Source organism: Ranitomeya variabilis, chromosome 1, assembly GCF_051348905.1.
Source record: "Ranitomeya variabilis isolate aRanVar5 chromosome 1, aRanVar5.hap1, whole genome shotgun sequence".
NCBI classification, from domain to species: domain Eukaryota; kingdom Metazoa; phylum Chordata; class Amphibia; order Anura; family Dendrobatidae; genus Ranitomeya; species Ranitomeya variabilis.
In genome coordinates, this window is record NC_135232.1 from 221,355,657 (window position 1) to 221,368,818 (window position 13,162).

General features: G+C 46.5%; 1 protein-coding gene across 2 annotated transcripts in view; it reads left to right on the top strand.

Annotated features, from left to right (window-relative positions):
- The first annotated feature begins 381 nt into the window (after positions 1–381).
- P2RX7 (purinergic receptor P2X 7) overlaps positions 382–13,162 on the top strand; it is a 117,810-nt gene continuing 105,029 nt past the window's right edge. Inside the window, exon 1 of one of the 2 annotated variants that reach the window (XM_077292920.1) lies at positions 382–570. In XM_077292920.1, the coding sequence (XP_077149035.1) occupies positions 467–570 (104 nt within the window). In that variant the 5' untranslated portion in view covers positions 382–466. The remainder of the gene's footprint in view (positions 571–13,162) is intronic. The other variant, XM_077292923.1, reaches the window with a different exon arrangement.

The following is a 13,162-nucleotide window of genomic DNA, read 5'->3' on the forward strand; positions in this document are numbered from 1 at the left end:
GTCCTCCCCTCAGCAGTGAGATACTAGTGCAGTCCTCCCCCTCAGCAGTGAGATACTAGTGTAGTCCTCACCCTCAGCAGTGAGATACTAGTGCAGTCCTCTCCCTCAGCAGTGAGATACTAGTGCAGTCCTCTTCCCTCAGCAGTGAGATACTAGTGCAGTCCTCTTCCCTCAGCAGTGAGATACTAGTGCAGTCCTCCCCCTCAGCAGTGAGATACTAGTGCAGTCCTCCCCCTCAGCAGTGAGATACTAGTGCAGTCCTCCCCCTCAGCAGTGAGATACTAGTGCACTGTGCAGTCCTCCCCCTCAGCAGTGAGAAACTAGCGCAGTCCTCTCCTCTCAGCACTAGGAAGTCTCAGTGTCGTGCTCTTCCCTCGGCAGTGAGGACGGCCCGTGACGTGTTCCTCCGGAGTCCTGTGGAAGTTGCTTGCAGTTCTGGGGCAGTGGAGCCGCCGCCTCCGGGGTCATGTCGTTGTGTGAGTACAGCACGGATACGGAGCTCCGGATTAGGAGCGTACCTCTGGGCACACTGAAGTGGGTGATCTCTGCAGGAGTGTTGCTGTACTTGTGGTGAGTGCACGGGCGGGTGCCATTACTGATGCACAGGCTGACATCATTTTACTAGTTTTCTGTGTCTGTAGATCGGAGCTCCCTACCCGGCAACACTGCAGCCCAGTAATTACACTGTGTCACTTTATGGGCTTCTGTAACCCATGATCTGCCAGCCTGAGCTGTTTTATTCGGGAGAGGCTACATGGAAGCAGTGGGACAAGGCTGCCCCCGGGTTTCCCCAAGTTTCTTCCAGCTGTCTGTGTTGTGCTCTGCTGAATGGTTTCTGATACAGTAGCACTGATTGTCTTCTTTTTTTCACATAGTACAACCAGTAATGAGCTGATCGCATGTCAGTGGAACTACAATCATCATTACTTTGAATTGTTAGAAAAATTGATTGTCTGTTTTGGGCTCTGATTGCACTTTTCATTGTGGCATGTTTTAGCCAAACAGATCAGTAACACTGAGGCACACTGAGCATAGAGTCACTTCTGTAGCAAAAATAATGGCACTATTGCTAAGAGGGGTCATCCCAGGGTTGTGTTTGCCACATACACCTAAAGGTACCGTCACACTCAGCGACGCTGCAGCGATATAGACAACGAGCCGATCGCTGGAGCGTCGCTGTTTAGGTCGCTGTAGAGACGTCAAACACAGCAGCTCCACAACGATGCAGGAGAGATCCAGTGACGTAACGGCGACTCACTTCTCGTTCTTACTGGTTGTTAGCTCCATTACATCCATTGTTAGCGTCGTTGCTTTTGATGTCAAACACGACGATACACGCCGACCTGGCGACGAAATAAAGTTCTGGACTTCTAGCTCCAATCAGCGATGGCACAGCGGGATCCAGATCGCTGCTGTGTGACGGTACCTTAAGGGTGGGTAAGTAGGCAGAATTTACATAGAATCTAAGCAATGGTAAGACAGTAGCAGAGGCGTAGCTAGGGTTTTGGTCGGGGGGGGGGGGGGGGGGGGCGAACTTTCTGAGTGGGCCCCTAACCAGGTAACCTTGATTACAACTGGATGACGCACCCTAAGGCCGGCGTCACACTGGCGAGTTTTACGGACGTATGAGCACAGAAAATACACCCGTAAAATACGCATAACACACGGCCCAATGATTCCCTATGTCCCAACTCCTATCAGCCGTATTTTACCGATCCGTATTATACGGTCTTCTACGGCCTTACAAAATCACAGCATGCTGCGTTTGTCACCGTAATGCTCAAAAAAATCGCCAATGAAAGTCTATGGGGGCGAGAAAAATACGGATTACACACGGACCAGCAGTGTGACTTGCGAGAAATACGCAGCGGTGTTATAGAGAAAAGCCGGTAATTCAATTGCCGGCTTTTCATTTCTCCTTCACAAACCCGACAGGACATGAGACATGGTTTACATACAGTAAACCATCTCATATCCCTTTTTTTTTTGCATATTCCACACTACTAATGTTAGTAGTGTGTATGTGCAAAATTTGGGCACTGTAGCTTGTAAAATAAAGGGTTAAATCGCGGAACAAAATGGTGTGGGCTCCCGCACAATTTTCTCCGCCAGAGTGGTAAAGCCAGTGACTGAGGGCAGATATTAATAGCCTAGAGAGGGTCCATGGTTATTGGCCCCCCCCGGCTACAAACATCTGCCCCCTGCCACCCCAGAAAAGGCACATCTGGAAGATGCGCCTATTCTGGCACTTGGCCTCTCTCTTCCCACTCCCATGTAGCGGTGGGATATGGGGTAATGAAGGGTTAATGTCACCTTGCTATTGTAAGGTGACATTAAGCCAGATTAATAATGGAGAGGCGTCAATTATGACACCTATCCATTATTAATCCAATAGTGCAAAATGTTTAATAAAACACACACACATTATTTAAAAGTATTTTAATGAAATAAAGACACAGGTTGTAATATTTTACTATACTGGTGATCCACCTGAAGACCCTCGTTCTGTAACAAAGGAAAAATAAAAAAACAACAATATCTCATACCTTCCGACGCTCAGGTCAAGTCCCACGAAGTAAATCCATCTGAAGGGGTTGAATCATTTTACAGCCAGGAGCTGTGCTAAAGCAGTGCTTGTGGCTGTAAAACCCCCGGGAATGAATGGATTGCAGGGGAATGACCTGTAGTTACCTTGAGTTGCGGTGAGGCGCCCTCTGCTGGATGTCCTCATATGAACTCGAGCGTGGGAACTTTTACCAGGCTCCAGTTCATGAGGACATCCAGCAGAGGGCACCTCACCGCAACTCAAGGTAACTACAGGTCATTCCCCTGCAATCCATTCATTCCCGGGGGTTTTACAGCCACGAGCACTGCTTTAGCACAGCTCCTGGCTGTAAAATGATTTAACCCCTTCAGGTGGATTTACTTTGTGGGACTTGACCTGAGCGTCGGAAAGTATGAGATATTGTTTTTTTATTTTTCCTTTGTTACAGAACGAGGGTCTTCAGGTGGATTACCAGTATAATAAAATATTAAAACAACCTGTTTTTTCTTTCATTAAAATACTTTTAAATAATGTGTGTGTGTTTTATTAACCATTTCGTACTATTGGATTAATAATGGATAGGTGTCATAATTGACGCCTCTCCATTATTAATCTGGCTTAATGTCACCTTACAATAGCAAGGTGACATTAACCCTTCATTACCCCATATCCCACCGCTCCCCGGGAGTGGGAAGAGAGTGGCCAAGTGCCAGAATAGGCGCATCTTCCAGATGTGCCTTTTCTGGGGTGGCTGGGGGCAGATGTTTTTAGCCAGGGGGGGCCAATAACCATGGACCCTCTCTAGGCTATTAATATCTGCTCTCAGTCACTGGCTTTACCACTCTGGTGGAGAAAATTGCACAGGAGCCCACGCCAATTTTTTCTGCCATTTAACCCTTTATTTTACAAGCTAGAGTGCCCACATTTTGCACATACACACTACTAACATTAGTAGTGTGGAATATGCAAAAAAAAGGGATATGAGATGGTTTACTGTATGTAAACCATGTCTCATATCCTGTCGGGTTTGGGAAGGAGAAAGAAAAAGCCGGTAATTGAATTAGCGGCTTTTCACATATCTCACGCTGAATTAAATATAAATACAGAATATATATATATATATATGTGTCTCAATGACATATATATATATATATATATATATATATATATTTATATATATACTGTATATATGTTTTAACGAACATTTGAGCACATAAATCCATTAGATGTCGGTTTTGCAAGCCTGCGAGAAAATATCGCAGTACGGATGCCATACGGATTACATACGGAGGATGCCATGCGCAAAATACGCTGACACACCCTGCCTACAGATGACATACGGATCACTATTTTGGGAACATTTCTGCGTATTACGGCCGTAAAAAACGGACCGTAGTTACATACTCTGAGTGTGACGCCGACCTAATAGTGGAGGAGAACTTCAGCAGATGACCGCGCTGTTACTGAGGATAATCTCTATATAAAGACCAACATGGATATTACCACCATATGGTCAGTGGTAGATACCAGTCCTACAGAACATACAGTATAACAGATCACAGCACAGTTACAGATAATGTCTTACCGCTGACGTCCTTTCTGATGGAATCGTTCATTTTTCTCGTCTTTTCCATCTGGCCCAGACCGACATGACAACTCCTTCCAGCCTGGACTCGTCTGCAGAGAAAATAACAAAGACACATTTCACTTCTCATATTCCAGCCCCATCATCATCTATTCCCAACCTGCACAAACTCCTCATCCTGCTGATACCCCAATATTGAGCCGCTGCTGCCGTATGTGTCCTTATTACTGCCCCTGATACCCCAATACTGAGCCGCTGCTGCCATATGTGTCCCTATTATTGCACCTAATACCCCAATACTGAGCCTCTGCTGCCGTATGTGTCCCTATTACTGCACCTGATACCCCAATACTGAGCCGCTGCTGCCGTATGTGTCTCTATTACTGCAACTAATACCCCAATACTGAGCCTCTGCTGCCGTATGTGTCCCTATTACTGCACCTGATACCCCAATACTGAGCCTCTGCTGCCGTATGTGTCCCTATTACTGCCCCTGATACCGCAATACTGAGCCTCTGCTGCCGTATGTGTCCCTATTACTGCACCTGATACCCCAATACTGAGCCTCTGCTGCCGTATGTGTCCCTATTACTGCACCTGATACCCCAATACTGAGCCGCTGCTGCCGTATGTGTCCCTATTACTGCACCTGATACCCCAATACTGAGCCGCTGCTGCCGTATGTGTCCCTATTACTGCACCTGATACCCCAATACTGAGCCCCTGCTGCCGTATGTGTCCCTATTACTGCCCCTGATATCCCAATACTGAGCCGCTGCTGCCGTATGTGTCCCTATTACTGCACCTGATACCCCAATACTGAGCCCCTGCTGCTGTATGTGTCCCTATTACTGCACCTGATACCGCAATACTGAGCCGCTGCTGCCGTATGTCCCTATTACTGCTGTGTGATTCTCTGTGCCCTCTAAATTCTAAAGCAACTCTCTACAATATAGTAATGCCGGGTGCAAGTGCCTTAGAAAACAGTGCCCATATTTTGCCCCTAGAAAGTAATAGTGCCCTGTGTGCCCCTTTGATAGCCACAGTAACCTGAGTTCCCCTATAACAACAAGTGCCCACTTTACATTTAATAATGTCCCGAGTCTCCCCTGTACAGCTCCCCTATACACAGTATGATGCTCTCTTATACACAGTATAATGCCCCCTAACTGTATAGTACCACCCACACAGTATACTGACTCCTTAGTAGCCTCCAAACTGTTTGATGGCTCCAACAATGTATAATGACCCCCACACTATAATCTCCATACTGTATGATGGCCCCCTAGATAGCCTCCATATACAGTAGGATAATGCACCAAATAGTCCACAAAATAGTATAATGCACTCCCCAAAGGCAGACTCTATAGCATACGGCAGCCCCCATAGGCAGACACTGTAAAAAGGCAGCACCCCCATATAGGCAGACCCTGTAATAAGGCAGTACCCCATAGGCAGACTCTGTAGTATAAGGCAGCACCCCCATAGGCAGACCCTGTAATAAGGCGGCAGACCCTGTAATAAGGCGGCAGACCCTGTAATAAGGCAGCTCCCCTATAGTCAGACCCTGTAATAAGGCTGCCCCCATAGTCGGACCCTGTAATGAGACAGCACCCCTATAGTCAGACCCTGTAATGAGGCAGCCCCCATAGTCAGAACCTGTAATAAGGCAGCCCCCTTAGTTAGACCCTGTAATAAGGCAGCACCCCCATAGTCAGACCCTGTAATAAGGCAGCACCCCTATAGGCAGACCCTGTAATAAGGCAGCACCCCTATAGGCAGACCCTGTAATAAGGCAGCACCCCCATAGTCAGATCCTGTAATGACCATAGTCAGATCCTGTAATGAGGCAGCACCACCATAGTCAGACCCTGTAATGAGGCAGCACCCCTATAGGCAGACCCTGTAATAAGGCAGCACCCCCATAGTCAGACCCTGTAATAAGGCAGCACCCCCATAGTCAGACCCTGTAATGAGGCAGCACCCCTATAGTCAGACACTGTAATAAGGCCACGTTGTATATTGCGCAGCCCACGTAGTATATTGTGCAGGCCACGTAGTATATTGCGCAGCCCACGTAGTAGATTGCGCAGGCCATGTAGTATATTGCGCAGCCCATGTAGTATATTGTGCAGCCCATGTAGTATATTGCCCAGCCCACGTTGTATATTGCCCAGCCCACGTTGTATATTGCCCAGCCACATAGTATATTGCGCAGCCCATTTAGTATATTGCGCAGCCCACTTAGTATATTGCGCAGCCCACGTAGTATATTGCCCAGCCCACGTTGTATATTGCCCAGCCCACGTTGTATATTGCCCAGCCACATAGTATATTGCGCAGCCCACTTAGTATATTGCGCAGCCCACTTAGTATATTGCGCAGCCCACGTAGTATATTGCGCAGCCCATGTAGTATATTGCCCAGCCTACGTTGTATATTGCGCAGCCCACGTATTATACTGCGCAGCCCAAATAGTATATTGCGCAGCCCATGTAGTATTTTGCGCAGGCCACGTTGCATATTGCGCAGCCCACGTATATAGCAATGTGGGACTGATATGACTGTTAAATTAAAAAAAAAAAAGAATTAAAATAAAAAATAGTTATATACTCACCTTCCGTTGGCGCCTGGATCCAGGAAGCGGTTACCGACATTTGGGATCCACCGAAGCTCCGCCGAGCCGCTGGCGCCGCCGCCATCTTCCTTTCCCAGGATGTATTGTGAAATTACCCAGAACACTTAGCGGTCTCGCGAGACCGCTAAGTCTTCTGGGTAATTTCGCAATACATCGCCGGGAACGGAAGATGGCGGCTGGCGCCAGCGGCTCGGCGAACTACGGAGGGTGAGTATAGCAGTTTTTTTGTTTTTTTTATTATTTTTAACATTACATTTTTTTACTATTGATGCCGCATAGGCAGCCTCAATAGTAAAAAATTGGGGACACACAGGGTTAATAGCGGCAGTTACGGAGTGCGTTACCTGCGGCATAACGCGCTCCGTTACCGCCGGCATTAACCCTGTGTGAGCAGTGACTGGACAGCGTATGCGGGCGCCGGGCAGTGAGTGCGGGGAGTAAGGAGCGGCCATTTTCTTCCGGACTGTGCGAGTCGCTGATTGGTCGTGGGCGTTTTGCCACGACCAATCAGCGACTTGGATTCCATGACAGTCAGAGGCTGCGACCAATGAATATCCGTGACAGACAGAAGGACAGACAGACAGACAGACGGAAGTTACAGACAGAAAGACGGAAGTGACCCTTAAGGTACCGTCACACTCAGTGACGCTGCAGCGATATAGACAACGAGCCGATCGCTGCAGTGTCGCTGTTTAGGTCGCTGGGGAGCTGTCACACAGACAGCTCTCTCCAGCGACCAACGATCAGGGGAACGACTTCGGCATCGTTGAAACGGTCTTCAACGATGCCGAAGTCCCCCTGCAGCACCCGGGTAACCAGGGTAAACATCGGGTTACTAAGTGCAGGGCTGCGCTTAGTAACCCGATATTTACCCTGGTTACCATTGTAAAAGTAAAAAAAAAAACACTACATACTCACCTTCTGACGTCTGTCACGTCCCCCGCCGGCGGCTTCCCTGCACTGAATGTGTCAGCGCCGGCACCCGGCAGTAACAGCGGTGACGTCACCGCTGTTCTGCGCTTTACGGACGGCACTGACAGTCAGTGCAGGGAAGCTCTCGGCAGCAGCGCGTGCATTTAGCAGCGCTCCTGCCGAAAGCAGTTTAACCCTGTGGACGCCGGGGGACGTGACAGACATCAGAAGGTGAGTATGTACTGTTTTTTTTTTTACTTTTACAATGGTAATCAGGATAAATATCGGGTTACTAAGCGCGGCCCTGCGCTTAGTAACCCGATGTTTACCCTGGCTACCATTGTAAAACATTGCAGGCATCGTTGCTTTTGCTGTCAAACACAACGATACACGCCGATCTGACGACCAAATAAAGTTCTGGACTTCTAGCTCCGACCAGCGATGGCACAGCGGAATCCAGATCGCTGCTGCGTGTCAAACACAACGAGATCGCTATCCAGGACGCTGCAACATCACGGATCGCTGTCGTTCTCATTGTAAAGTCGCTCAGTGTGAAGGTACCTTTAGACAATTATATAGTAGATGTCAGCAGGGGAACTTTTTTTTTTTAGCATATACAATGGTGAAACATATTTTTATTCCAAGATCTATTGATTAAAGTGCACTTTGTTCACGTGAAAACCCCGTTAAGAAGAGGGAGGATCGTTTATCTAGGCAGAGGATGTGTAATGTATGCAGTGATATACAGATACGTTTTTTCCTTGTAGATATCATCAATGATCTAAGTGCGGGTTTACAAACACCTGACTTGTGGTGCTACAGGACCATTGATCCGCTACTTTATTTGCTGATTGGCAGTTGTTTAAAGGGAATCTTTCAGTAGGCTCAACCCTCCTAAGCTGTCTAAGTAGGTCATAGGAAGCTGAAAATAATGATACCTTGATATCTGCGATCTGATGTCTTATTCCAGAGAAATCCATGTTTCTCTTACTATGTAAATGATCTGTCAAGAACTATGGGCCGGACCTAAATGTCGCTGAGAATCTGCCTCCAGAGCTTACTTTAAAAGTAATCTGTCACCCCTGGGACGTATATGACCTACTAATATGGGCATACAGGTAATAGAAATGTTACACTGGTCCTACCTGTAGCATCGGTTACGGCCCCGGAATCCTGCTCCCTGTACTCCCTCAGAAATACATACCTCATCCTCCCTTCTATGGGCACTGCATTCAGGGATCTTCTATGCAGGTGCCGGCAACTTCCGCTCCAGTGACCTCCGGTGTGCGCTGCCGCTAAGATGCTCTCCCCACTTCCTCACTGCATAGTCATCAGTAGGAACCATGTGTACAAAGTGATGACTATGCAGGGAAGAAGTGGGGAAGCACATTATCGGCGCGCACACTGGAGGTTACTGGAGCAGAAGTTGCCGGCGCCTGCACAGAAGATCCCCGAATACACTTCCAATAGAAGGGAAGATGACGTATGTATTTCTGAGGGAGTGCAGGACGCAGGGTTCCGTGGCCATAACTGATGTGCATGGGAGGGGGTAATATTACAATGAAGACAGGCTGCAGATATTTCCTCCAGGCACCGCTCGCCCCGGAGCCTGGAAGAAATCATTAGCATAAAGATAGAATATAACATTTCGCAACAACAAGTCCATTAATATGAAGCATACAGGTAGGACCAGTGTAACATTTACATCACCTGTATGCCCATATGAATAGGTCATATACATACATCCCGGGGGTGACAAATTCCCTTTAAATGAAAGGAGTGTGTGACATTTATGACTTACAGTGTGCTCTCCTAATGTACATGTCTCATACTGGTAACTAGTGATGAGCAAGTATGCTCGTTCCTCGAATTTCTCTGAGCTTGCTTGGGTGGTCTCCGAGTATTTTGGTGTGCTCGAAGATTTAGTTTATGTCGATGCAGCTGCATGATTTTCGGCTGCTAGACTGCTTGAATACATGTGGGGATTCCCTAACAAACAGGCAATGTGTGGTTGTCGGCCCCTTAAAGTTTTTTTTCCCATATAGTAATTGCTTTGGGGAGAGAGTAGCCAGGGCCGGCGTTAGGGGAAGGCTGACTAGGCAGCTGCCTAGGGCCCCCACTAGATGCCGATACAGTTGAAACCAATGAGGGAGGAGAGAGCATCACATGACTCTCCCATCATCTCCCTCTGCCTCTGACACAGTGGGTGCGATGACGTCATGGCGCATTATGCTGTGCTGGGCAGTGGATATGCTTAGGTGAGGAGACGCGCTACAGCGGGGAACAAGGAGGGGTGAGTATTGTATTTATTAATGGGGGCTACATTACATTCTATGGCGGCTGCATTATATTCTATTGGTTGTTGACTTCATTACATTCTATGGGGGCTGTGCTGCATTACATTCTATAGGAACTTGCTGCATTACATTCTATGGGGGCTCTCTGTATTACATTCTATGGTGGCTGGCTGCATTACATTCTATAGGGACTTGCTGCATTACATTCTGTTAGGGCTGCATTACATTCTATGGGGGCTGGCTGCATTACATTCTATGGGTCTGCATTAGATTTTAAGAGGGCTGCATTACATTATATGGATCTGCATTACATTTTATGGGGGCTACATTACATCCTATGGGGACTGGCTTCATTTCATTCTAAGAGGGCTGCATTACATTTTATTGGGCTGCATTCCATTCCATGGGGGCTTCATTTAATTCCATTCCATGGGGGCTGGTTGCATTACATTCTATAGGGCTGGCTGCATTACATTTTGTGGGGCTGCATTGTACTCCTGTGTGGGGCTGCGTTATACTATATTGAGGATTTTGGTGTTCATTGTACTGTATGGAGCACTATGAGGTGTGTATTATACTGTGTGGAACACTATGAGGTGTGTATTATACTATATGGAGCACTATGTAGGAATGTGGGGGTACATTTACTGTATAGAGCACTATGGGGCGTATATTATACTGTCTGGAGCGCATTATACTAAACAAGCAAAATCCTGCCTATTGATCGAGTGATTGAATGGTTTAAGCTAGAACAGAAAAAAATTGTTCTCACCACACATGACCCGGTGAAAACTGCAGATATGCTGCTGAGAACATGATACTGTCTGGGGGACAGAATGGTCTTCTAGTGATCATTCTTCCTCAGCCGGTGTAAAGGGGCCCGGGAAACAAGCGTCAAATGACTACAATATTGTCGATCACTCATTTAATGGCCTGAACTTAGCGCATGTAAATACATCCAAATTGTTTCTGTGCAATGGTGCAACATGGGGAGCATTTGGGGCCCCACTATAAACTTTTACCCAGGGACCCTCAAGAAGAACTCAAGAAGAATTTTGGTGTAAAGAAGAGGATCCTTTAGGGTATGTGCACATGTATTCTTGAGGTCTGCGGATTTTTCCGCAGCTGATTTGTGAAAACCGCAGGTAAAATGCACTGCGTTTTTCCCTGTGGAATTACATCGGATTTACCGCAGTTTTTGTGCGGATTCCACTGCGGTTTTACACCTGGGGTTTTCTATTATGGAGCAGGTGTAAAACTGCTGCGGATTCCGCACAAAGAATTGACATGCTGCGGAATGTAAACCGTTTTTTTCCGCAGCATGTGCATTGCGGACTGCGTTTCCTATAGGTTTACATTGTACTGTAAACGCATGGGAAACCGCTGCGGACCCGCAGCTGTGGAAACGCTGCAGATCCGCAGCAAAATCCGCAGCATGTGAACATAGCCTAAATGTGCATCCACAAAGATATAAGTTTGAACTTTTTCGGTCCACATCCAGACCTTCATCAGAACAATTTTACTGGTATGGAAAAAATTGAAAAGATATACATAAGTGAATCATCACACAAAAACAGTAAAATAAAATATCATAACAACTATGCACATATCAGTACATGGGCAATAAAGTAAAAAAACAAAAAAATAAAACACAGATGAAAACGTAGTATGTCTCATTCGAAGAGTAGAGAAAATAATCGCAAAAAAAGCTCCCAAAGGTAGTGAGGCACAAGCAGTACCTAGTGTGCTGGAGGCTAGAGCTGGATTCTCGTCAAGGAGACAAAATTGTATAAAAGTAAAATTACACAGATGGAGATAAAACAATGAGTGCTATGGTGAAAAAAGATACCGGTACAGTACATACAACAGTACATACAGACATACAGTACATACATATAGAGATACAGTACATACAACATAGAGTACATACTCACCATCACCTTGATCCCTGAAGCCATTGTTACCTGTAAAAAATATTACAATAATAAACAAAACAATATACTCCCTGATCTGCAGATATCCAATTAATACGTGTCCCATGACGATCTCTGGTGGAGAGCAGCCACATCAGCTGATGCGACCGCTCTCCAGGGGCTCCAGGAATAAAATGACGGAGGGTATCCTTCCGCAATGTATTCCTCCGCCGCTGTGAGAAATAATCCCTCGCAGCTTTGCCATAAAGTGAGACCCTGAACTAAGGTAACCTCAGTGATGCACTGCAGGAGCCGTTGTCTCCTGTCAGTGTGTCACTGAAGGTCTATAGAGCGGTGACATCACCTGATGTCACTGTTCTATAGGGGAGATCTTCATGGGACACTCGTTAGGGTATGTGCACACATTGCGGATTCTCTGCGGATCTGCAGCGTTTTTTTACAGTGCAGAAACGCTGCAGATCCGCAATTGATTTACAGTACAACGTAAATCAATGAGAAAAAAAATGCTGTGCAAAAGCTGCGGTTTAAAAGAAGTAGCATGTCCCTTCTTTTTTTGTGAATCTGCAGCGTTTTTGTACCCATTCCATTATAGAAAACCGCAGGGGTAAAAAACGCAGCAAATCCGCAAGAAAACCGCAGCAAAAACGCACAAAAAAATGCTGCGGAACCGCACAGGTGCGTTTTCTGCCAGGAGAGGCAGAATCCGCACCAGAAATTCCTAAGCCTAATCCGCAACGTGTGCACATAGCCTTATTAATTGGGCTACGGCGTAAAGTGAGTATACGGTTGGTTTATTATTTTTATTTTTTTGCAGGCGATCGAGTATGGTAAGTATGGTGAAATTAAGAATAATAAAATACTTTTTTCTGGCTGTGTCGTTTTTTTTTTTAACAATTTCACTACTATAGGATTAATAATAGATAGGCGTGTTATTTACGCCTCTCCATTATTAATCGGGCTTAATGTCACCTTACATTAGCAAGGTGACATTAACCCCTTATTACCCCATATCCCACCACTACTCGGGAGTGGGAAGAGAGGGGCTAAGTGCCGGAACTGGTGCATCTTGCAGATGCGCCATTTCTGGGGCGGCTGGGGGCTGGTATTTGTAGCCGGGGGGGGGGGAAATATCCATGGCCCCTCTCTAGGCTATGAATATCAGCCCACAGCTGTCTGCGTAGCCTTTCTATCTATAAAATATAGGGGGACCCCACTTCATTTTTTTTTTGTGGTCCCTCTATTTTAATAGCC